The sequence below is a fragment of the Dromaius novaehollandiae genome, chromosome 1 (genome assembly GCF_036370855.1).
Source record: "Dromaius novaehollandiae isolate bDroNov1 chromosome 1, bDroNov1.hap1, whole genome shotgun sequence".
NCBI lineage: Eukaryota > Metazoa > Chordata > Aves > Casuariiformes > Dromaiidae > Dromaius > Dromaius novaehollandiae.
Window position 1 is genome coordinate 60,626,803 of NC_088098.1, and position 25,243 is coordinate 60,652,045.

The 25,243-nt window shown below is 42.4% G+C and overlaps 1 protein-coding gene across 6 annotated transcripts in view; it reads left to right on the top strand.

The window, feature by feature from the left end:
• The first annotated feature begins 174 nt into the window (after window positions 1–174).
• TMEM178B (transmembrane protein 178B) overlaps window positions 175–25,243 on the top strand; it is a 231,906-nt gene continuing 206,837 nt past the window's right edge. For 3 of the 6 annotated variants that reach the window (XR_010389766.1, XR_010389767.1, XM_064514264.1), the window contains exon 1: window positions 175–2,302. Coding sequence is in view for 4 of the 6 variants with exons in the window: in XM_064514264.1 (XP_064370334.1) it covers window positions 1,921–2,302 (382 nt within the window). In the remaining 2 variants the exon portion in view is untranslated. The remainder of the gene's footprint in view (window positions 2,303–25,243) is intronic. The other 3 variants (XM_026119813.2, XM_064514253.1, XM_064514276.1) reach the window with 3 other exon arrangements.

Sequence of the window (25,243 nt, forward strand, 5' to 3'; positions counted from 1 at the left end):
GTATGAAACAGCTACAGTTGTTCTGGATTTGAGTGACACAGTGTGAGAGATTGTGACAGAAAATCATCAGGATCCAGTTAGATCCAGGTTTTACCATTTTCCCTTTTTAAGAAAGTAAGACTTCGACATTTCCTGTCTGTGAAGTGGTGCAGTTTATCTTTAAGGAGGCTAGAGAAATAAGAAATGAGTCTCACGTTGCATGGGTGACATCACTGGCTTTTGGCTCAGTGCTCTGTATTCTCTGTCTGTAGGCTTTAGCCAAGGCTGCAGGGCTCAGTGTTTGAACAAGGAAAGATTCCCAGGTGTACAGAAGATTGGATACGCTCTTATTTGGGTTAAAAACAGTGAAATGAGATTTCTAAAGCTTGCAGACCCCAGCTCGCCTTCTGTTTCTCTTGATCGCTCCAAGATGGGTGAGTTATTCCCATTAGAGAGAAAGGGAGTGGAAATTTAAGGAGAAAAAAATGTCTGAATATATATCTGCTGATGCTGGGGATAGGATTTGCATGAAGCTGCTGAGCTAAAAATCTCAGCTCCTGTGTGGAGATCAGGCCATATGGCAGAGAATGACCGAAAGCTGTTGACAACCATTAGGGGCTGCTTTCCTCTACTCCTGTAAGGTGTGTAGCTCTTTTTTGTTAGTTTGTTTTGGTTTGATTTCCTCTGACCTCCCCTCCCCATTCCTTAGCATCCTTTCAATCAGCCATAGCTCTGCCTGCCTGCCTTCATCTTGCAGATGGTTAACGTGCCTGTGTGTTAGGAAAACTGTGCACAACAAATTGAAGCGTTGGTGAAGAAGGAAGCTTTTCAAATAACGGCGGAAGGGGGTGGAAAAATGATGCTGGGGCTGAGGACTGCTTCCAGTGCTGCCTAGCGGGAGGTGCATGGTCTGTGGCGGTGGCTCCGGCATCGGCTCTGACTCCTTCCAGCCACCTTGCATGCTGACCGGGACCAGGGAGGCTGCTGCACTGCTGTAGGTGGGAGAGCCCAACCGCTGCTCTGTTAGTAATTCGGGGCTCTCGAGCTCCAGCTGGTCGAGGGAAGGGATCGTTACGTTACGTTGCCTTGATGACAGCGCAGACAACAAAACAAACCGAGTGAATGGCAAGGCTGGCAGGGAGAAGCTGAGGTGTTTTGGAAGCGAAGATGTCAGTGACTGTGAGCAAAGTCTGCTGAGGGGGAGACCCGTGCCTGCCTGAATTTCCTATTACAGCCGGGGAGGTTATATTTTAGCCACGATTTCAAACAGCAGCAGCAACAACAACAGATTGCTCCCCCTCTTGCTCCCTCCCCTTCCACCCTGCTTTAAACCCAAGCAAGCGACTGTCCAGATGATACTCTCGGCGAGCTGCTGACAAAGAAAAGGCAAGTCCCCGATTCTTGCCACCGGGATAGTTGGCTGCTTGAGACTGGAAGATTTCTCACTGTTGAACTTTTCTGTCCTGTGATGCTGCGGTGAACCTGCTATCTGAAAGCTATCGCCTCTGTATTTCCGAGCTGGCCAGATGGAAAGAGATTAATGGACTGATCAAACAGCCATAGCCTTCAAGTCTCTGGCAGGGGCTACTCCTTCCGCACACACAGCCGTGTGGGCTCTTGTGGGGAGGGGAGCAGGACACCTTTGTGGAGGTGCTTCCCCGGGCCGCTCCCGCGCCTAGTGGAGGGCTGCGTTTCTCCTCGTCAGGTCTCTGCTGCCAAGGAAGGAGGCAGATGAGACGCCAGGACTGCCTCCAGGGCAGAACTTTGTAGCGGTCCCGGAGCCCCTCCGCAGCGCGGATGTGAGCCGCAGGAGTTGTGGATGTTTGAGGCAATCTCTGCCAAGTGACACCAAGCAGCTGCCCCGGAGGTTTTTGCGTGGTCTCACGTCTAAGGGCTTTGTCTGTGGTGAAGATGTCCATGGTGTTTCTGTGAAGCTGAGGTATGGCTGCTGGAAGGTTACTGCTGTATGCCGGCCTCTCTTTAGCTTTGTGTGCCCTGGGCATGCTAGCTGTAGCAATCTGCTCTGACCATTGGTATGAAACTGATGCCAGGAAGCACAGAGAGAGGTGCAAGAGCATCACTGGTAAGAGAAATGATCCTGGCTTCATTTATAACTCCAACAACAACCTGCCTCTCAGGGCCAGCAGGTCTAGGTTGGACCGCTGGGAAGGGAAACTCCTCTTGGCAAGAAACAGGAGGCAGATCTTTGCTATGAGTCCAGTTGATGAGTGCAACAGACAGTACAATTCAACCAACATGGGGCTCTGGAGGAAGTGCCACCGACATGGATTCGACCAAGAGCTGGAGGAGCTGATTGCCAAAGGTAAGGGCTGCTTTTACCAAACGAACATGCCAGGCCCTCCCGAGCTGCTGAGGCTGAGCAGAGCCATTTGGGCTCACAGATGGGAGCTGGCGTCTCCAGCCAAGTACCTCTCCTTGCAATGGGTGAACTGGCTGGGCTGTGCATTGCTTCCCAAATCACTGCCAAAGCAGTCTCCCATGGGATCTCTATTGCTGCCACTTGGGGTTTGGGAGCAAGAAGGCAGTGGGGGGTGAGAGCAGAAACACCCCAGAATGTCTCTCTCTCATGTCTCTGTTTCTCTAAGCTTATTATAGTCTGCCCATCACCATGGTATCAGAATGTTTTCCACATAGACATGAAGAGTATTAATAAAGCAGACATTAGAATTTGTTCTAATGAAAAAGAAAAATTAGATTTTTTTCTTAGCTTGACCCTGCTGACTCAGCCAATGTATTGTTTCATTGGAGGTTACATATGTCTGTATTTCATCATTCCTTTACCAAATGCCCCATCAGTCCTGAATTACACCATTTGCAGTGCTCACATGCAGGCTTCTTCTATCCTCAAATGGAGAGTAAACAAAGAGAAATGCTAAAAAGCAGGAGGGAACCCAGCTCGCTATTTACACTGAGCTACATTTTGGAATATTTTAATTGTCTACCAAACATTACATGAATTTATCAGGAGTGTTAAAGAGGAATCATTTTCTCTCAGTGTGGAGATGCATCTGTTTGCCTGTAGCATCTTTGTGCTATACTTTTTCTTGTCTTTTGGTCCTTCTTTTCTCCTCCGAGATGCTAGTTCAAGATGATGGTCAGTTTGCCTCAAATATTTCTTTAATCCAAAGTACAGCAAGGGGAGATATGCACAAAACCCTGTGTACAAAAAAAATATGTTATTGCGAGATGATGAGGGTTTCAGTAAAAGATGACAGCATCTTTGCTGCCCACATCATGGTTACCCTATGCAACAAAATAACATTTTCCTCCCATGGTTCTTCTGTTGCATTCAGATGATTCCCTAGCAATTTATTTCTATCACAGTGAAATCACTGCTTCTTACACTGTGCAATCTTTAAAAGGACTTGTTTTCTAAATGTATTCTCTGTCCCAAACTCCCTTGATAGCCTGTGTTAATTCCTGCTTTAGAAATTGCATGCAGAATTACTGCTTAAATCTAATTAGTCATGAGGGATATACTTTCACATATGCTTGCCAATGTATAGTTCAGATTTGAAAAGTGGGCAGTAGAGGTTAGTGGCACAGTATAGATTTACACTGAAACAATACAAAGAGTGATGTTGTAGGGAACCTCTTAGCCCTTGATCACTAGTTTGGGTCCAGCCTGTGCTTCTAGTGACTGTTAGTGTCTAGTTGCTCTTTAGAGACCTACGTGAAACGAATTGGTGGCTTCAGTCCCATTTGTAATGGGCAAGTGAACATGTCCAAAACCTGTCAGCACGCTGGCTCCCTGCTGGTGGTTTCTATGCCTAGGGATTCCTCTTGTCCGCCTAGGTGAGGGTGCAGGCATGCTGGGCTCGCTGTAGAGGGCTGGATCGCTCTGCCACGTGCACTTTCTGTGCTTTGGGCATAAACAAGGAAGTTCAACCTTGACAGCGGACAAACGTTTCACCAGAGCTCACCTCTGGGAAATAGAGTTTTAATTATTAGAGAGGCTTTTCCTCTTGGAATAAGTGAGACTCATCCCTCTCTCAACTGCCTGCCTGGAGCTGGTGAAATCGCCTGGCACTGGAAGATGCATAAGCGCAACACTTTGAGTGTTAGCGATAGCGAAAATGTGGGATCTCAAACTCAGGCAGTTAAATGCAGGAAAAGATGGTCTTCAAAAGAGCCCATGTTAATTTGAGTATCTGTGTATGCATGTGTGTGTGCATGCATGTGTGTGTGTAGTGAGCCAAGTCTAAATATGCATAAGGGGGTACTGAGCTGGTAGCAAGGGTCGGACTGTTGGGCTCAGGTACAGCGTGCGTTCCTGCAGGCATATTTCTGGGCATATGTGTATGCAGATGGCCACACAGCCATTTCTCAGTGATGATGCCCCAGTGTCAGAAGTGCAACTCGTGCACGTAAGGGAGGTATGTGTAAATACTGATATGTGTAACTGCTTGCCACTGGTTTAGAAAAATACATGTGAAGTGCTTACCTGATAGTTCGTTTTCCTTCTTTAAAGGTTTGTGGTGCACATTTAACAAGCTCTTAAATTATATGTTGCGGGAGATGTTAAAAGAGAGAGATTTTTAATGGTAAATACCAACATTACAGTTCATTTGGTTGTTGTTTTGAAGTGAGGATCTACCTATACTGTAACTCTCAGCCATGATGAAGAGTCACACATTAATATTAATGCTGTAGAGGTGTGTTGTTTTGGCATCTCCAGATTAAAGCATAGGAAAGCAAATATAGTGGCAATGTAATAATATAGAACTTTTGACTTGCTCAGAAGTAAAACTGAAGATAGCAATACCATAGGATTGCCCATCCATTTTATAGAAACAATCAGATCAAAAAGAATGAATGGATTTTTGCCAAAAAGAATGAATGGGTTTTTGCCGAAAAGTATTGTAAAATAATTGTCAATTAAAAATCCTTGTATGCTGGAGTTGCTGAATTAGGAATTTGATATGTATGCGTAGGAGCCAGCTTTATGTGTGTAATCAACCAGTTCCCACCTGAGGAACAAATATTAGACTGTTTCTTTATGATCCACAGTTATGTAGTGAAAGTAGAATAAGTACATTTGCCATTGCTGTCAGACGTAGAAAACAGCTGCGAGTTCAAAACAAGGCAGGTATTCTAGGTTTATCTTAACAGAACAACGTTCCTCTTCTGGTTTTTCTTCCATTGGAGACAATCATCTAGAGTTGGAAATTGCAGGGGAAGGCATTTGGACAAAACGTGCCCTGTGCAAACGTGAAGAACTATTACTGTACTGTACCTGTTGTAATCAGATACCCCGTTTGGGGTAAATATTCCTGCACAGATGAAATTTCTTCCTGCATAAAATAAGAGCTCCAGGGCAATTATCATTTAAAAGACCTATTTTGAGGATGTCTTTGGTACACAGGCCTTTTATTCTCTTAACTCCTGCCAGCTGTTAATTTAATCTGGCACACCTCTTCCGGAACTGGATAAAGTGATGCAGGTTCTGGCCTCAAATATTGCATATAATACTGTATGTAATTGAATGTAATGCTGTTAAGCTTTTTATTTTTATTTTTTAAGCTGGAGAGGATCTAAGTGATCCATTTATTTTGGGACAGATCTACATTTTTCCCTAGGCAAAACTTCCAGTATCGAGAACGGTAGGTTTGTCTATCAAAGGATAACAAAACATAGTCATTAAGAGCCTAACTGCCTTTGCAAATACCCTGCAGTTATTGTGGTTATGAACTGTGCTGAAATTAATGCAAGCTGTAGGCAATGGCCTGTTGCAGGATCAGGCCCTATGATACTTTGCAGTATTCTGATGCCAGTGATTTTAAAAAACAGTTCTGTTTCTGAGGATTCTGGGTCTTTTCCCTAATTTTGTTTTATATTTCTTATTTTTACTTTCTGGCAAATACATCAAAAGCTATATTTGATTTTGCTAGAAAAACTGGAGATCTCTTACTTCAGATTTCTTATTGGTAGATATTATAAATATTAATGCATATAAAACTGCTGCTCCTATTTAAAATTCTCATATTCCTTTTGTTATATTCCCATAGAATCAAGGCGAAGATTTGAAAATAATGCAATTAGATAAATAGAAAATGAATTAACACGGGCTTCCACAATTAGGCATACTCAGGGAAAGGCAGGCAGACGTAAGAGACCAAAGGCCTGAAGAATATTCTACAACTGCATCAAAATCAGGCAATTAATTTGTTTGCTTTATTATGATAAATGAAAGAAAATCAGAAGGAGGAATTGCAGACAATAAAGAAATTATTAGAGTCAATCATGCAATCCAGGACTCAGTCTTGCTAGCTTTTACTCACCTGAATAATCTGTATTCCTGTGAATGGGCTAACTGGGCTGAAGTAAAGCACTCTTTGTGAAGAAGGACCAGTTGAGGAGAAAGAACGGTTCGCTGGTTTTGCCTAGGTGTTTGATCAAGTCTGTTAACATCTCTGGACCAGAGTTTCACTCTCGATCTCAAAAGCCTTGTGCTGTCAGGAAACGCTGACTCTGGTCCTGTGCAGCACAGTACTGCGCTCCTTCCTGGCCTGAGGTGTCTGCAGTTTCCTCAGTGAATTACATAGCTCTGCTGCTTAATGCCCTTTGAATATAGCATTCCCTACCTGCTGTTAGATAGATCCACTGTTCATTGTTTAGCACTAAGTTTCTAGCAAAAGCAGCCTTCTCTCACCCTACCAAAAAACCCAGCCACCACCACTAAGCAAGCAGGGACCCGAAATGCAGATCAGTAACAGTTTGTGGCAGGGAGAAGGCAGAGTTTATGTCCTGCTTCTGCAATCACTAGCTCCCGACTCTTTGTGTGCGACTTGTAGCACCCCAGAAAGAAAAGTGGAACCCACCGACTCAGCATCGTATGGCCATGTTGCTCAGATGCTTTCCTGCACTAGTAGGGAAGGAAGCAAGAAAGGAAAAAAAACAAGATTACATCATTTAATTATAAAGGTACAATAAAGTATATGAAGAAGTTGCACAATAACCAGAGACCATTCCATTTAGACAATTGCTACTCAGAGGACCTTTCATTTTGCTTTTGGAAGGCTGCCAATTAAACCTCTCCAGGCTGGGCTCTGCCACCTGCCACTGGAATCCAGTTTTTAAAAAAATTGCAAGGACCTTAACATTTCAATCCCCCTCTTACCTCCCTTCTTCCCCCAAGATTCCGTGGAAGTCATAGAAAATCCTATTTTCTAAACATCGTATTGTGAGTATATTTAGCCCATGCTGCCACTGAAAAAAAAGGAAATCTAATTCCCATCCAGCCTACCTCCACACCAAATAATATGCAAGATTTCTGGGATGAAAGCACTCTCCGTTTAGATTTGTCAGATGCATGGCGCAATTGAGTAAGAAAGGCTTAACAAAACTACTCCAGCCATCACTGGGGATTATTTATATGCAATTGGAAAAGTCTGGAGAGAGGCTACGTGCAGCTAGCTCTGGGAGTAAAAAGATTTATTTCCCTGAAAGTGCTTGCAACACCTTACAATTATGTAGAACTAACTTTTTAAATGCAGTGGTTTTGCCATGTAAATAAAGACAGCCATTTTTTTCATGTATTCTCCATAAATTTAAAGAATCCAAGTGCTTTTTTGTGTGTTTGAAATCCCAACCATTCTCCAATGCACTCATAAAAAGGACTTTACTGAAGGCTTGATTCTGATCCTAGTGAAGTCAACAGTAAATGTTTTATTGAACATGGTGATGCAGCAAGTTCAGGCCTTTAGTGTTTCCTTTGAGGTTAAAACAGTCCCCGTAGAAAAAGGCCAACGCAAGGTCGGTGCTCCACTCTGTCGCAGAGAAGTTCTACTGGAAGGATTAAGTGAAATTTAAACAGTAGATAGGCTTTAAGTCAAGCCTTCTGCTAACAGGGTATTTAGCCTTCACTGTTTTCAATGACGTCATTGTCCTTAGTCTATCCATGTAGATCAGATGTCAGATAACTGCATGTTTCTGAGATACAGCAAAGACATTCTCTTGTTTAGAGATTTTCTATTTCTCAAATCATTTGACTAATGAAATCACTGGTGTTTCATGGATGTGAGTTCAAGGAGGATTTGGCCCATCCTTTTTCAAATAAGCAATTTGAATATTTTAATTGCATCAAACTTTAATAGCAATTCATTAGAAAGTATCTTTACCACCAGTAATAAGAACGTGACACGTTCCTCTGACACATCTGAGATAATTAGTTCTATAATATATATATATACTAAAAATACTAAGAACATATATGTAATTTAACAGAGCTGCAACTGTTTTTAATCATGCTGTTTGAAAGGGCAAATTTCAATCAAGCTGTTGGCTTTCACGCAAAATTGCCATGAAGACAAATGGAAATTTTGCTTGAATAAAAATGATGGGATCATGCCCTTCTCAAACTGGTATTTGCAGAGCTGCCTACAAGACTGCATGCTTAATTCCTGTTCATTTAATTGAGCATCCAAATCCTTTTGAAAATCTCAGTATTGTTTTCCTTTCTGCTTCCTCTCTTAAAATCTTCGTTAAATATATGGAAGAATTAATTTGAGCACAGTTGTGTTCCATTTACTGTAAAAATAAAGATATGTAAAGAAAGATTTATTTAAATAGAGATGGTCTGAACTGTTTTGTCATCTCCAGCAATAAAAATTCCAATTAATATTGCTTTTTCTCATTGAAAAAAATCTCTCTGTGCACTCAGAGTAAGTGGTGAACAGTTCAAGAATGGAATGACTTCATTAACTGTTGCAAAGCCAGAAAATGTAGAATAGGACTCTGTGTTTTGTAGGTTCTGAAAAAATAATGATAATCATTTATAATGTAAGTTATTTAATGGCTCGTTGCTAATTAAGTGTGGCTGGAACTCTGGAGTACATATTCATCTCTTTAAGAGCAAAAGAAAGAAAAGAGATGGGATTTTTGAGTTCTTAAGGTATAAATAAATAAAAAATGTATATTCCGGAATCCAAGTACCCTTAACAGACCATTCAGAATAGACTCCACTTAAAATAAAATTAACCAGCATATTTTCTTTGTATGAGAGAAATTAGACCATAAAATGGAAATTTGCTCATTTTATCTCTCATAAAGCCTGATTCCTCTGCAAATAAATATTCAGACCTGCCCAGCTGAGCCTGCTGAAATCATAATCCTTTGTAGACAGCTATGAAAATAGAAGGAAAAAAAGGTAGTGTTAGAGTTAGGGCAGGACTTACAAAGCCAGAATTCAGTCCAAGTTCTGCCATGATCTTTCTGTATGACCTTAGACAAGTGACTTAATCTCTTGTACCTCAGCTCAGTATCAGTTTAATAGGGATTTTGTTCATTATTATTAACACTAGTTATAATTGTATCATAGGATTTATGAACCTTAAACATGGATCACTAATCCATGGATCACCTCGCTAGAACCAGTGCAAATGCAGAACATAAAAATGCCCCTGTCCTTTTGACATATTGCTGCACTAAATATGGGAGAGTAATGCAGCCTAATGAGAGAATACAAGGAGATGACAAGAAAATGATGTTCAGCATGACTGGTAGAGGTTTTAGGATACCAACAGGCTGACCACATTTTGTAAGCACCATGAAATGAGGGATTCCTAAAAGAGTTGGGAAGAAGGATAATGAATAATAGGTGCAGATGTTTACAAGACGGTCTTCCAAAGACTGAGGGATGGCACAAGCAAAATCATGTATCTGTCCGCTTAAAAACTTAATAAGCAGGTGATGAGGATTGGCTTCTTTGGTTGAGTGGAGGATGAAGTTGACATTTCTTTAATGAAGACAAGTAGATTATGCTAATGAGATAGAGACTGGGACAGCGGTCTAGGGCTGCAAAGAGAAATGACATGGTCAAAGTGACAGGTTAGGAAAATGATCTGTCTAACAGCATCCATTCAGGATGCAAGGAGGGCAAGATCATATTTGTCAAGGTCAGAGAAAAGAATATTGTAATAAAAAAAGACATGAAATGATGAGAGCCTGGGTGGAGAAAGAGTCTGCTAACTTTAGACAGAACCTGGAGCTAAGGACATAGTGAGACACAAGTTGTTGACCAGAACAACGAAGAAGGTAGTAGAGTTGCCTGTGATGATTGAGAGAGGAAATACTGAAGAAGACTTACTGTAAAGAATGAAGGACAAGAATATTAGGAACTCTTGTTTTAGCTATGATAAGGTCAATTTGATATCTGCATGTCTATGAGATAATATCAGAGAGACAGGTCAAGCATGAGTACAGATGTAGGGAGACAAGCTTCTGTTAGAGGAATGAACCTGCTGGCTGCTGTGTGGAGGTGGTAGTTGAATCTGTATTTGCAAAAGAAATTAACAAGGAGTAAAGTATAGAATGAGAAAAGCTCTTTGAACTGAATGATGGCAAAGTGGGTAGAAGAAAAGTATCTTCTGGAGGACATGCAGAAGAAGCAGATTCAAAGGTAGAGAGAAGGTAGTAATGACATGGCAGCTGAGAAATACTACTGAAGGTAGATGGCATGTCACAGCAGGTGAGACCAGAATATTCAGAGTATGATGAAATTTGTCTAGTATGTAAATAGAGACTTTGTCCGGAGCAATTTCAGTGAAGGAGAAGCTGCAGTGTCCTGGGGAGCTTAGACTGTAACTGGTGAGGGGACTCTAGACTGCATTTGTACCTGGTGTGTTCAGAGAGGTTCGTGATGAAAGGGAGGCGAGAAAAAGAAGTGATATTTAGAAAGGTAAAGGAATGTTTTAAGATGAAGGAGTGTTTTAAGATGAGAATATTTTAAGATGAGAGAGGCGCAAGGATATTTGTGCTATGAGAGTAAAGAGACAGCTGGGAGTGAGAGGTCAAAGAGAAGAGAGGATGACAGGGCAAGAATGGCCATAAGGAAGGTCAGGAGACAGGAGAAGACTGGCTCAGTGGCAAAAAAAAGAAGTGAAGGGAGAGCACTGCATAGCAGAGTTTTTTGTCTGTGACAGGGAAGAATGGGGAAGGAGTTGTAGGAGGGGAAGAGGAAACAGAAGGCAAAGCTACTGGAAGAGGAAGATGATAGTTTGTCAATTTTCTCATGGAAGAACTGGCTGACATCCAGCGTAACAGCTGAAGTGGGGGCTGAGGAGGTGGGAGGGCCTGAGAAATGAGCCAAACGTGACGAAGAGGTGACTGTGTGAGTCTGCGATTTATCTGCGCTGAGCTGGGGTAGCAAGGCTAGGAAAAGAGCAGAACTGAATGGGGAATTAGTGCATTTGTGCAGAAAGCTAGCGAGGTGGCAGGATTTCAGGTAGAGATGCTACACGGAGTGAGAGCCAGGCAGGGAGTGGCTGGTGGCAGCCCTGAAGACTGCAAGCAGGAGGAAATCCTCAGTGCTGCTGGCCTGGGGTGGCAGACGGGCCAAGGGACTCTAGGTGACAGTGGTGGCCATTGTGTGATGCTGAGAGTCCCGGTGCTGATTTGAGGGGACAACATGAGGAGCAGGGCAGAGTGCAGGACCTGGCACCCAGCCCAGGCCTGCCACCCATCTTTTAGGTGCCTGAGGGGCTCAAACAGGATTGAACAGAGGGGGCACAGAAGCATAAGCTTAAGGGTGAGGGAGGTCAGTACCACAGGCTGTCGTCTATCATTTGCCCTGCCTTCACGCTCTGAATTCACACTATATAACCTCGGAGAGGTGCCAACATGTTTCCTTCCAGCAAAAGTGTGCTGTGTTTCTCCAGTGCTTCGAACAATTGCACTTTGATCTCACATTGAACCGCTGGTGCAAATAAACAAAAATTAAATACAAATTTAGGCTATTTTCCAAGAAGTGGGAGGTCATTTCAACCTGTCGTATGCCTATCTCAGTGTTTCTACACTTAAAGCAATGTGGTCTCTCAAATAAATGTCAAGCCAATCAGAGTATGCTGGGCCAGAAGTAACCTCTTAGGCCTCATGGCCGTCTGGCGCATGCAAAGCGCTGCCATTCTAGGCTCACAGTGAGATTTGGTCTTAGTAAGTGGCCTGCTATGTTCTGTACCCATCTCTGTTTGATGCCAGTGAAGGTGTAACCCCGACAGGAACATGCTGCAGTAGCCGAATGTGCTTTGGGAAGGGCTGCCGGAGCAGGAGGTTTATGAATTGTGTGTGAGATTCACAAAAGCGGCAGCCGCACACCCTGAAATCGGAGCCCAGAGAGTCTCCCCAGTATCCCCCATTGCTTTTCCTGGCAGTCCTGCCTCGGCCATCCCCAGAAGGGTCTGCAGTAGATGTGGATAGAAAAGCCACATATCCTGAGCTCCCTTGTTATAAGCAGCTTTCGGCAGGTGACAGGGACCACTCTCCAGCTCTGAAATGCTGTCACCCAGCTGGCTGCTGAAGCTTTCTGTGGCACCTGTGTTCAGCACAAGTGTCTGGCTTACGTGTTTGAAAGTGCCTTGTGATTTGTCTCTGAAATTGTGTATACATGAGCTGAAACGCTGTAAAGGAACATGGATGTCAAGATGTCCTATGTATACTGGAAGTCAGGTCCCGTTGAGGTGTCCTGCCAGACTCAGTGGAAGTCGCTGAGAATTGCTTGTCACCGCTCTTACTTAATTCTGAGTCCTGTTGTTGTTTTTGAGTATGAACAGCAGACATTTCAAAAAAGCTTCCTAAATGTATTTCTAGACTTTCTAATAGGATGAAACAGTTACTTTAATATTATGGGCTAATCAGAGCTATTTGATAAGATCCTTCTGCTTAAATATGAGTGTGCAATGCTAGTCTCTGTTTCTCCACTAATCAATACATATTTTTGAGTACGCAAAAAAGCCTTTTAAAATAATGAAATAAAATTAGAAATATCTTTGTATATACTTTTGCCTTCTGCCCAGTGGTCATTTAATAACATAAAAATCATATTATAAACCAAAAAAGCAACAAAAATGTTTTAAAATCAGATGTTAAAGGGCCAATCCTTTTCTGCTGTGAATTAAGGTAATTGCACTGACTTTGAAAGGGTGATGCTGATTTATGGTAACTAATGATCCAACTGCATTGTTCTGTTTTGGGTACCTAGGTGGCTCTCATTGTGATAGATATTCTAGATACTTCTAGATATTTAATCACAGAAAACTTTTAGAGAGTGAAATTGTCCCTGTTGTACAGGGGGGAAATGAGATGTGAAGAGCCAGTATTGGCCCTGACTCATCATGATTCAGAGATGAACCAAGAGATCAGTATTCAAGAGATCAGTAGCAGATCCCCAATTTCAAGTTAAGTCTCCCAAAATCTGAAACTACTTGATCCTCCTGCCTCCCATAAATAAAATATTTAGAGTCAATACTTGTAATTTTTTTTTTTTTTTTTTTTTTTTTTTTAGCAATGACACAAACTTAGGAGGCAGGCTCAGGACTGACTTTGAAAGTTCTGACTTTTCTTACTTTGCTGGAATGTAACACGGAGGACATTTGCCCAACACTGTAAACACATCCTCCAGGACGAAAGTTCACTTTGGAAAGAAATTTCACATTGTTAGTCCCTAACTGTGTGACCTGGTATTTTGTATTAAATTTCATCCCTTTTCTATTCAGCTGTCCTCAATATTTCCCAGTTCTTCTTATATGATATTCCGTAATGTTTAAAGAGAGAGTAGGGAGGAATGTTATACTGGTCAGAGAGACAAAAGTAGCCAGCTAACAGGAACAGGAGAAATGGAAAAAATTCAAATAGCTTAATGGGCTTAATTTGGGAAGCTGGATAATTTTCATCTCAGAGTACTGAAAGATATGGTATGTGACATTACAAGTCCAGTAGAAGAGATTTTCAATAAATCTGTCTAATTAGGATGGTACATTAGGAATGAAAAGTAGCAAATATATATCTAAAGAAAGGGGGAAAAGTTGTCTTGCCACAGAGGACCTTTTAGTTTGATCATAATAATACTGTACAGGATTTAAAAGAAGTTCTAAAGGAAAGAATAATTAAATGCATGGGGAAAAATGAGATAAACATATGTTTAATGCAACATATGTTTTTCTATGTGGAGTGTGCCAGACTACCCTGATATATTTTGCTAGGAAGATAATTGGCTTCCTAGACAAGGGAAGTGCAGTAGACCTAAATTATTGGGATTTTGGTAAAGGATTTTAAATTCTGCCCCAAGGAAATGATTTATTAGAATATTAAGGTAAATAGTATACAATTTACCATGTGTTTGAGCAACTGGCCAAAGGAAGGCAACAAATGTTGAAAGAGGAAGTATCAAGATGAAGGAAAGTCAACAGCAGAGTTCGCAAAGTCTGGGGACCAGCCTTATTTCATGGGCTGATATTGGGGCACGGTCTGTAAGGAGAGGTGATAGCTCTTATTTTGACTGGGTGTGAACAGAAGGATTGAACTAATGACATTTACTGCTGCCACAAAAATACAGCATCACCAAGAGAAGGGAAAACTGGAATATTACAAGAGAAGAACTGAGGACTGGAGAATAGAAAAAGGGTAAAATTTATTACAAAATAACAGATCATGCCGTTAGGGACTAACAATGTGAAATTTCTTTTCAATGTGAAATTTTAGTCCTGTTGGATATGCTTGGATTGTCAGGGAAATACCCTCTGTGTTGCGTCCTGAGATTCTGGTCCCTGGACACCCAGACCATGGGAAGTTTTGGGTTCAAATGGCTTCCTTCCTGCACAGGTATGGCAGCACATTTCTTTTCAAGGTGGGGAGGGTGCGTTCCTATATCTCATCCCAATGTGCAGCTGGGACATGATCATAGAGCATACCTCATTGGGTTGAGGGGTTCAACAGGGTGCACCTGTCCTGAAGTGTAGACACAGAGTGATAGAGCCACCATAGTGATCTGACCATGAAAAGGGCAAGCGTGACTGAAGAACAGAGCTGGCCAGGTATTTCAAGTAGAGAGAAGGAAATATTAAAGTCGCGGCACAAGGTGTTAATGAAACCAGCTCCGTTTATGATCTCTGCTATTCTTGTCAGCTATGTTTGAGAAAGGTGAATTCAAGCTGAAGCAGGAAGAGAGTGGGATTACTAGCATGAAGAGGAGAATCAAAAATCTATTTTAGAAATATGACTATTATCCATAAAAAAATGGGGTTAAGCACAGGAGATGGAGAAGGTGTGTTTAAGCTAAGGACAACACAAGCATGAAGAACACTCTTTGTGAGGACCATGGATATATGTAGGCTGGAAGCTGGGCTGAAGTGAGATTCTGGAAGGAGTGATCAAGGCACAGTTCCTCTAACAGGTTTTAAAGATGAAGATGGGCTTATTTAGGAGAACAGATTATCTGATATACTTGCCAAGAAAAAGCAAGAAAATGTTCTTGCAACAAAAATGAACACTGACAGTCCTTTTTAGTGCTGTGTCCCTGTGAAACATGCTGTAGGGCTGTCGAGTATTAATTTATTGTTACTGTTGTAGCTATTGTTACTGTGAATTCCTCCTTTCCCCCAAATAAGAGCATATTCAGCTCTGTACCAGGCAGGACCTAGTGGAAGGGGTGTTCATCACTGGGCTGTGTTCTGGTGGGAGGGAAGGAACCTAACACAAATCCAGCTCCTGCATCCCAGCTGCTTTGTCTCATTCATGTAGATCTGAACTGCACCTTGTTTTCTTCCGTTGGTACCCCACATGTCCATGAAGAGCTGGGGATCAGGGCTGTGTGCACTTAATGCATATTTTCCATATCTTTCCAGTAGATATTGCAGTTAACAGGGTCTTTGTTTCCAGGCTTCCTACTCTGTTTTCATTTCTTAATGCTTTAGCTTAACAGAAGCAAAGTCCTGTTAAATTCTCAGCCATTTGAATTCATAAGCCACGAAAATGAACAGTCTTCCACTTCTTTATTAAATAGTTTATATAAAATAAAATATAAGCTATGGTATTTTCTTACTATATTTAAACATTCAGGATTGCTGGCAGCAACAGAATTATGCTCTTATTTGCACATATTTAAATTACCATGAGATGTGTATTTCAGTTCACAAAATGTTCAGCCATTTGGCTGGTGGTGCTGGGTTAGTTTCATTATAGTCGAAAGGATTTTGTTGCAGGACACATGGGTTTATGAGGGCTAAAGGCTCCCACTTGTGGGTGTTAGTCCACTTGTGTGTGTGTGGCAATGGACCAAAATTCTCACAACAGTCTTGGGGAAAGGTCTTACAAGGAACAGAAAGGCTCCAAAGCAATAAAGCTAGGAGACCATACTCTGGAAAAGCCCGTCAGGATATAATTCAGAAAAGGTGGAAGTAGGGCTCCATCTGTCAGTGTGGAGGAAGACAAGCTGGGATGCTATGTGCATCTGGAGTATTGGGGGAGCCTTGCTTGAGATTTTGAGTAGCAAAGCTGGCTTCTGAGTTACTGAAAGAAACTATTTCCTAGCTCTGCGACTGAGCAGCTGAAGAATGAGGATTATATCTAAGGCTGATCAGAGAAGAAGCTTTTGTTTTCTGCCTTTGCTGAGGAATGAAATGGCCTTATGAAGAACATCCCCAATTCTGTACCAGGTGAACTGGAAAGAGTGGTGACAAAGCCTGAAAGAGGGAGACCGGAGATTGTTGGTGTTGCCTCCGTGGGTGTGTTGCACATGTGGGAGCAGCTGGATGAGAGGTCCTCTGCCAGTGACCTGAGCTGTGTGAATGGAAAACAGCTCCTTTTTAGAAGCCTTATATTCGTGACAGAGGGATACCATACTCAGCCAGTATGTACTGAGGAGGGTTTGGAAAAAGGACAGAGAAGCATGTTTCTTCTGAGTTCATATTTGCAGACTTGACCTGTATGTCCTTTTTGTGTGAAAAAATCTTTGGTATCCAAGACGAAAGAGGAATCCTTTGTACCTGGGCACACTGAGGACCCTCCAGTTTTCAAATGCTGTTCACTGTAACTCATTGATTCTAGCAGGATTTGGGGAGGTAGTCACAAGCTCCCAGGCGTGGCATGGGTTGAACAGGGATGGAGGCATTACAGCACTGCATGGCATTAACTGCTTCATAAGGTCAGTGTTTCCCAGTGAAGGAACTGGCCGCAGAATGGGCTTTTGCAGTGTCCCGGCCTCAGAACTTGGAAACATCTGTTTGGGGAGGGTATGGGGACTTGTTTCAAAACTGGGAGAGATGTTTTTACCTCAGAGGTTTCATAGAAAAATGTGGGGCCACTTGTTTATGTGTCTTAAAGTGAAAGAGGGAGAGACTACTCGAATGTCAGAACAGAGGAGAGGTGTACGTCCACATAAGGTTTGGCTTCATGCTGAGTGCGACTATGGGGCAGGGATGGCTTTTTTCTTCCCCCTCAACCTCTCTCTCTCATCCCTGCAGCGAGGCACCCAGTACTGTCCTTAGTGGTGTCCCCCTCACAGTCTGTGCCCCACCAAAACCCAGAGGCACATCTTTCCTCCTCTTGTTCATCATTTACTGTTTGCATCCTGCCTGTGACCCAGCAACTAATTGCATTGTCAATGACTTCAGATGAAGAGGCAGCAACAGAAACAGATAAACCCATTAGTAACAAAGTCTTGTTTTCTTGTGCATATCTCTAGGAATAGAAGTACAAAGAGAGAGATGGGAAAGAAGCATGTAAATAACCTCAGATAAGCAGAATTTCTCTTAGCAGAAACTTGCCCGTGGTACTGAGGCATTGGCAATTCTTCAGGCCCAAGCTCTGCTTCCCTGGCTGTCAGCCCTCCTTTGAACCAATGGGTTGTGATGTCCCAGCCACTACTGCAGGGCAGCATTGGATAGGGTTACCATACTTAAACTGGAATGTAGTTTTTGGCTCTCACAGCATTAAGATGATTGGGAGGAGATGTCTTCTTTAAAGTTTCTCATCCCTTTGAATTTTGTTCATTGCATTTGGGGAGTTTCTAGATTTGCATTTTGAGTGCTGTATAAAAAGACTTGATTGCTGTGGTGAGATGCTCCATTGTGTCTGTCACCTGGAAAACTTGGCTGTCCTCTTGGGCACCTGAATTCAGCATTTGTTTCCCTCCTTTCTGGGCTGAGACTGTTCAGGCAGCTCCTGATAGTGTTGCAGTTCTTGTCTTTAGGGTCCATGTTTTGAAATTAGATACAACTGTTTAGTTCTCAGAGGGTGTAAACTGACCAGTTTCTATCCATCCTGGTGGCAGGACTTGGTCCTAACTCTTAAGGCTCAGATATGAGCGCTTCTCCATTCATTTCAGCACTCTGAAAACTGTTTCCAGTTTCCTGTTTTCCAATTTCTGAAACTCTGTTTCCAGTTTCACTTTCTTGACTTTGAAATAGTGATAAAAACATGGTTTTTGTTTATATTAAAATACCAGCTTAAATTGCTTACCTCCCTGAGAGCAGGAACACATCATCCCACACTGCATCAAGAGAGGCAGCAGAAACCTTCTGAGAGACTTGGTGGAGTTTAGGTAGTGAAGTGGTGGGAGTTCTTGGAGACTGTTGTGTATGTCCTCGACCCCATCGATGGGATGGTGTCATAAACAACGTTATCAGGGTCCACACACTGCGCTGCCTATATGGTGCAATTTCACAGCTGTTGCATTTATTACAGAATCTACCCCTTAAGGCAGGTCAGTGCTCCTGAGTTGAAGCTTTCATGTGAGAAAGTTTTGCTATCCATCATAGCTATGACAATGACCTTCAAGGTAGATATTACAGTTTAAACATTTGGTGTAGAGATATTTGAACCAGAGTGTAGAGGGAACATGTAAGAAATTGGATGTGGATGGAATAAATAGGTCAAGAGTCCTCTCTGTAGTCATTAGTTGTCTATTACCATCGGGCTGTTCCTTTTCAAAGGCTAATACCAATTATTTTTCCTCTGTTTCTAAGGGTCTGGGAGCTGAGAAGTGACTCCTCTGACATTTCAGTATATTGATGTAAAGAATATGGAGATAATTTTCACGTGAAACGTAAGAGCCAGATGATACCCATCACAGATGCCAACCTGGTCTCAAAGGATTTAGGAAGGCATATTCTCTGCCATGTTGTTTGTTTGATACTCTTCTGTTGATATAATGTCTTTGTAGCTTTTTCATCTCCTAATTGATGTATGGCTGTCTACACTGGTCTTTCAGCTGTGCTCTAGTTTTATGATAGTTACTGTATTTTGTTTACTCATGCTTAACACAATCTTCATTAAAGGTTTAGAAAGGTAAAACAGAGGTACATTTGTAGCTCTCATGGCTTTAGAGATAACATTATTGAGGTGAACCAAGGGAAAACAGAGATGTGGTGTCTACCTGAACACTCAGGCAGCCTGAAAAAAATGGCTTGGCAGGGTGATCACTGAAGTCTGCTGTTCACCTCACTGGAGCATCACATTTAAAGCCAGAAGGTGACAATTCAAGTTCAGTGATGAAGGGGGGTCACTGTGGGAATGAAACCACTGGGACTGAAAGCTTGGAGCTGTGGAGAAAAGAAAATGGAGAAAAAATTAGAGGAGACTCACAAAGAGAGAAGGGGAAGAAAGGAGGAAGGACATCATCAGTGAGCAGCGGTTGGAAGGGGAGCAGATTTTTCCTTGAGATATGAAGGCAAGGATTTGGCCTTGAGCAAATAATGAAATTGTAGCAGGTACCTAAAGACTAAGTTTCCTCTTTGCCTCTTAGCAAACTGTTGCACTGACAGCATGTTCACGGAACGTGAGGGGAAAACCTAAGCTGTAGCCTTGCCTGTGAACCACATTTGCCATGGGATTTTCTGCCAATGATGTGTTTGGGTGCTGAAAACACCCTCACTGTAGCATGGGTAGGGAAACGGCAGTTACTTTTGCAAATCTGTGAGCAACCTTGTGAGTCTTTAAAGGGTATTTTGACCTGCTACTTATGTTCATGTGGAGCCTCCTTCAGAGCAAGTCTTCCAGCAGAGCATTTCTGATGAAGATTTCCTCCAGAAACTGAAGCAGGAGCCAGAGTCCTTTGGAAAGCCCTGCATATAAATATCTTGTTTAGTTAGTCTAATAAAGGTATTACTAACAGCCCTGCTTTGAGGATTTATTGGGGGATTTCACTAAGACAGTGTTAGCAGTGGAATTACAGTCATTCTCTGGTAAGACCCTGTCAATGCGAGAGAAAATAACGTTGATCCAATCAGAGATATTTTACAGGATCAATGTAATATTCTTCTGCATAATCACAACTGAGGGATTATGGCCCTGTACTAGGAGTGACAAAGGATCACTTGACAGATCACAGCCTCGTCTGTTCTCATTGCTTTAACTGTTAAAGGATGGGCATTTCTTTGAAGTTTGCATATATACCCCTGTATCTTAAATAAATCAGAGCATCTTCAGGCAACAGGCTTTATTTACAGTCTATTGCTTTTAAACAATATTTTGAGCTGCATACATTTTTCATAACTGAGCCAGTCTCATACTGAAAAATCTAGTATGACCTTGAGACAACTCCCCCTGAAATCCAGGAAGAAGATGTACAAGAAATGGGAGAGAAAGCCCTGAGGGGGGCAGGGAGGAGGAGTAGAAGATAAATCAATATACAGCATGAGCCTTATAGCCCAAACATCATGAGGGACCCTGAATAAGTTTGTGTAATTCAGCTTTTGGATAATCCAACAGTTCCTCCAAGGGGATATGAGTGTTGCAGATCACAGTGAATTCAGGAGGCTCAAGGGTGTACTATAGCCTTTTGGGAAAAAATTATAATAAAACAAGACTTCCTTATTGGTTACACTACTATCTTTGCATTTGTCGAGATCCCAGTACTGCCCCTGTTGCTTTGATAGCAGTTTTGTCATGCATTGTGAAGATCAGGCCCTAAATCTTTCTACTTGCTGTACTTACCTAGATATTCCCTCCGATTTCAGTGAGACTTGTTCCATTGAGGAAGAGGAGCAGTATGTTTGATAGCTTTACCACATCTGACTGACTGTTTCCTTTGGATTTGCACATGTATCTCAGTGAACAATAAAAAGGGAGAACTGTGTCTGAGGCACAGAGCAATGGCTTGGCTCGCTGATAATATCAAAGGCCATTCAAACTCCAATCTTGTGGTTTCAGATGACTCCAACTCTAGGGCTGCAAAAGTTATTTGGGGAAGAAAAAACAGCTATTACAGGTGACATTTAAAATCGGATGGCACACAGCTCTGGTGAAAATACAGCAGGGATCAGCCTGGTTCCCTCGGGGCTGAGGAAGGTAACTAGCCAGGTCCCTTCTGCCATCAGAGGCAGAATATAGCCTGTATCAACAGCTTTGAAGATTGTGGCTTATGCTGGGCATCTCTATGGAGAAGTAAGAGGACGCAAGAGCTTGTGGGCATTAAACTCCTTCAGAAGAGCTCAGGCCAGAGGGCAAGGTGTCCCCCAGCCTGTGCTCACCATGGCTTTGTCTTGCACCAAGAAGAAAGGGAAGAGGATGCTGGGCCAGGGCTGCCTGCATTCTCACTGCCGTGAACAGATCATAGCCTCTGAGCAGCAGTAACCCCCAGCAAAGTCTCCCCTGTTTGCCCACAGTCTTGGAGGCCTCGTGTTTGTCAGTGCAGATCTCCAGCCATCACTATGGGCCTATTTTTTGGAGCAAGAGCTGCTGGGGCTTGCTGGCCCTGGTTTGGGCTGCCTGGTGCCTCCTGCTCTCTGCGTGTGCAGCATCCCTGTAATGCTGCAGCGGGGCTGGCCCTTGCAGCCCACGGGAGAGTTGCTCCTGTTTTGCTGAGGGCAGTTATACACATAGGACCTGTGTATTTTTTGGCCTGTGTGTAAACCCTGGGAAGTTGTCATGGCTCTGGCACTGTGGATGACACAGGCAAGACAGGACAGCCTCAGGCTGCTGAAATCGTTAAGTCAGAGTAATCACGGTGCCTTTTCTTTTTCTTTTTTTGCTACCTGGAATAATCAGTGATCAGATTGCTTCTTCAAAATGCAGCATTGAGAAGTAATCTGTTAGAGTAATCATTTACTGTATCAGCTCTAGCCACTAAAGCCCTTGGATGTATTTATATCCTTGTAATTCATGGCTGCCTGTCAGTTGTTCTGTTGGTGAGCCTGTAGAAAATCCATATTAAAAGAACGTTGGGGGGTCTGACTTAGACCTAGAAAAGCATGGAAAATCAGAATAAATCCACGCCGATAGTCTCATCTTTGTTGCATAAGTTCAGAATGGACTCTTATCCTGGATTTTCACTCTTAACTCCCACTGTCCTGGCTCTGGTGAGCATCCTCAGATAGTTGATATTTCTGGACTGTGGACTATTTCCATCTTTGTGGATACATAGGCATATGATGTATATGCCAGTATAATTTGTATTTTAAAATAGTCTTAAATAAGCTCTCATGTCTGCAGCTGGGCATTCAGAGGATCATGTTCCCTGGAGTTAGCCCAGGGCAAAGTGCTAAAGATCACACACAGCTTTTACTCTGTTCTTTTTCAAGCAGAACAGCTTTTAAGTCCAGGACAGAAAAGTCAGCCTTGCTGAAGTTGGAAGCAAACATTCCTTTGATTTCAGTGGGACAAGGATTTTGCCAAGCATGAATTTTGCTTTTGAAAGGACTTGGGGAAAAAGATGGAGAAAGGCCTTCTGGACTCAGCCTCCCAGGGGCTTCCGAATCACTCCTTCTTGCACAGGTTCATGGCCCTGTGAAATATTTCCCTGAGCTGAGCAGAAGGTTTGCCTAGAGAAAATGACCTACATACAAGGCAAGTGACATGTAACATTTCCAGTTAACGTTTTATTTGTTGGTATAATAAAAGCATGTCGACAATTCACTCTTGCCAAGTTCCACTTGCCTGTTTGGCCAGGATATGCATTCTTTTCCTGAGGAGGGAGGAAAATGCTGTTCATTTTTTTCCTCACTATGCTCTTGGCAAGTGAATTCATTTTGTACCTGGTCCGATAAATTTTCAAGACAGTTTTTTAAGGTTGTTATTCTCAACCACTGCCCCAAGAAGTCCAAAGAAAAACAGCCAGAGACTTTATATCAATTTGTATAACCACCATTACAAATGAAAATGTTGAGTCTTTCCTTAAATCGTCCAATATGCCTCTAATATCCCTGTCTATCTCTGTAGAACTTATTTCTTCTGTGAAAGCTGCAAATGCTTATGTTCACTTTCAAATAGACAGCGTCACAAATAAATAACACAGATCTTCCTTGATGCACGCCGTGTCGACCAAATCATTTCCGTCGTCCCATGCTTGTTACTTTTTTTCCCAGAAGGATTTGTAATCATTACGAGTTGCCTTGCATTTTAACTTGTAGCCTAAGCAACTGAAGGCAAGTGCAAGGCTTCAATAACAACACTGTTCACTGCAGCGGGCACTACCCCCGTCACTGCGCAGGTAAGGTTGGGCCTTCTGATTGACAACTTTTTGGGGGGATCTGATTCTCCACACCATTACATGGGCTGGAGAAGTGTACCATGATGTTCACATCATGGAGATTTTTTATACCATCCCATCACAGCAGTGTCTAAATGCAGACATACACATCTCCTCAAGGAAATACAGCTCAGAGACTATCTGGAAGAGACACACCATGTATTATTAATTGCCTAATTGAAGTGTCAATAGTAATATTCGTACTATGCCCTCTACGGCTTCATTTCCCTGCTTCTTAAAGCCGCATTTGAATATTATTATTTATTTTAAGCTGCTGACAATGCCCAGGTTTGAGAAGCTTAACTCCTATTTTAGGCAACTGAAGTTTGCCACGTCTGCGCGTGCGGCCCTTGCTGTGGGCTTATTCAGCAAAATGGCCGATGCGGGAGCGCGCTGTGTAAATCAGGGAGTGCTGTGAGAAGAACGCTTAATTGAGGCTTTATCAACTGCTTGCAGAGGCTGACCTCCGAGTGGTAGGATGAACCATGGTTTGAATGGGAGGGAGCCAGCAGCTTTCACTGATGCCTAAACCCGTGTGCTCAGAAAGGATTTACTTACAAAACTTGCCTGCTTTACCTGTGGGTGGCAGAGCACTGCATAGCTAGGGGTGACTGAAATCATTCTCTTTAACTCATTTAAATTGTTCCTTTCAGCACAGATTCACAGCTCTCAGTACACTTTGATGACTCGATAGTTGTGTACTGGCTAAATTTTAGAGTTTAAAATGTAATTTTCTGTAGACATAAAGGAGATTTCTAGCTGGATGTTGCAGGTAACAGCTTTTTGCATTAGCTTAGTTATCATTTCTATTAAAGGACTAGAAGCAAATATAAGAAAGTTATCTGTAAACTATACATACAACAATTTGGGGAGCAATAAATAATAATGAAAGTTGGATAACTCATCCAAAATGATCTGGATCACTTTGTAAAGTGGACAGAAACAAACAATGTGTACATTAGGTACATTTGGCTGGACAATGAGATGTTGTATAGATATAATTGAGCTATCCTAGCACCTTTGCTGGAAGCAACCTATGTACCTTGGCTATGTCTCAGATAACATGCCCCTGTGTAACGGTGGCTCAGATGTCATCTCTACATAGCACTCCACTTGGCTACAAAGGCTTCATATGGGCAATAATACTTGCTTTGCAGTGATGTAACTTTTGTAGTTTACCCATTTTTGGTGTCCACACATTCAAGAAAGGTTGAGACAGTAGAGAGAGTTCAGGGCAGAGCGGGTGGAGTGAACAAAAGATTGGAGGGCACACTTTACAGCGCAAAGCTTAAGGAGACTAGTTAACAACGAGGAGATTCTGGGTTGACTTTGTCATAGTCTATAAAACCAACCTATGGAACAGCAATCTGCTAAGAGGACTCTTGGTATCTAGCGGACACATACAGGGCTTGTCATGAGTGGGAGGTTAGGGTTAAACCAGCTGAATCCAAACTATATATAGGGCTAACTATTTCAGCAGGGAAGGCATTAACCCACGGAACAATTCCTTCTCAGCTGGGGTGAATTCTCCACTGAAAGCACTTTGAAAAATTAGATCGTATCTTTCTAACATAGATGAATTCAGACAGTCCTGTGGCCTGTCCTTTATTGGATATCTGAGTGAATAATCACAGAGTTCCTTTCTGAGTTTATAGTTTGGATTTAACATTACGCAGAAGTTGTAGCACTGCAAGGTGAGTGGCTGACACCAAGTGTTCAGATTTTGTGTGTGTCAGCCAAGGGCTCTTCTGGCTTGTCCAAATGTAGATCAAAACTTATAGTATTTTGTGTGTGTCAACATGCAAAGCCATGAACACCTCCACTTCAAAGCACACAGTTTTACCACAGTTTTGATAACTGGGTGGATGTGGTGGCATAGCGGTGCAATAATTTAGGTGCGCTCTTAACAGTGGGCCGCATTCTGCTGCTACACTGGTATCAACCCAAGAGGTTTTTATAAACTTTAGCAGCATCATGCTGACTTTACTGTAGAGTAGCTCAGTG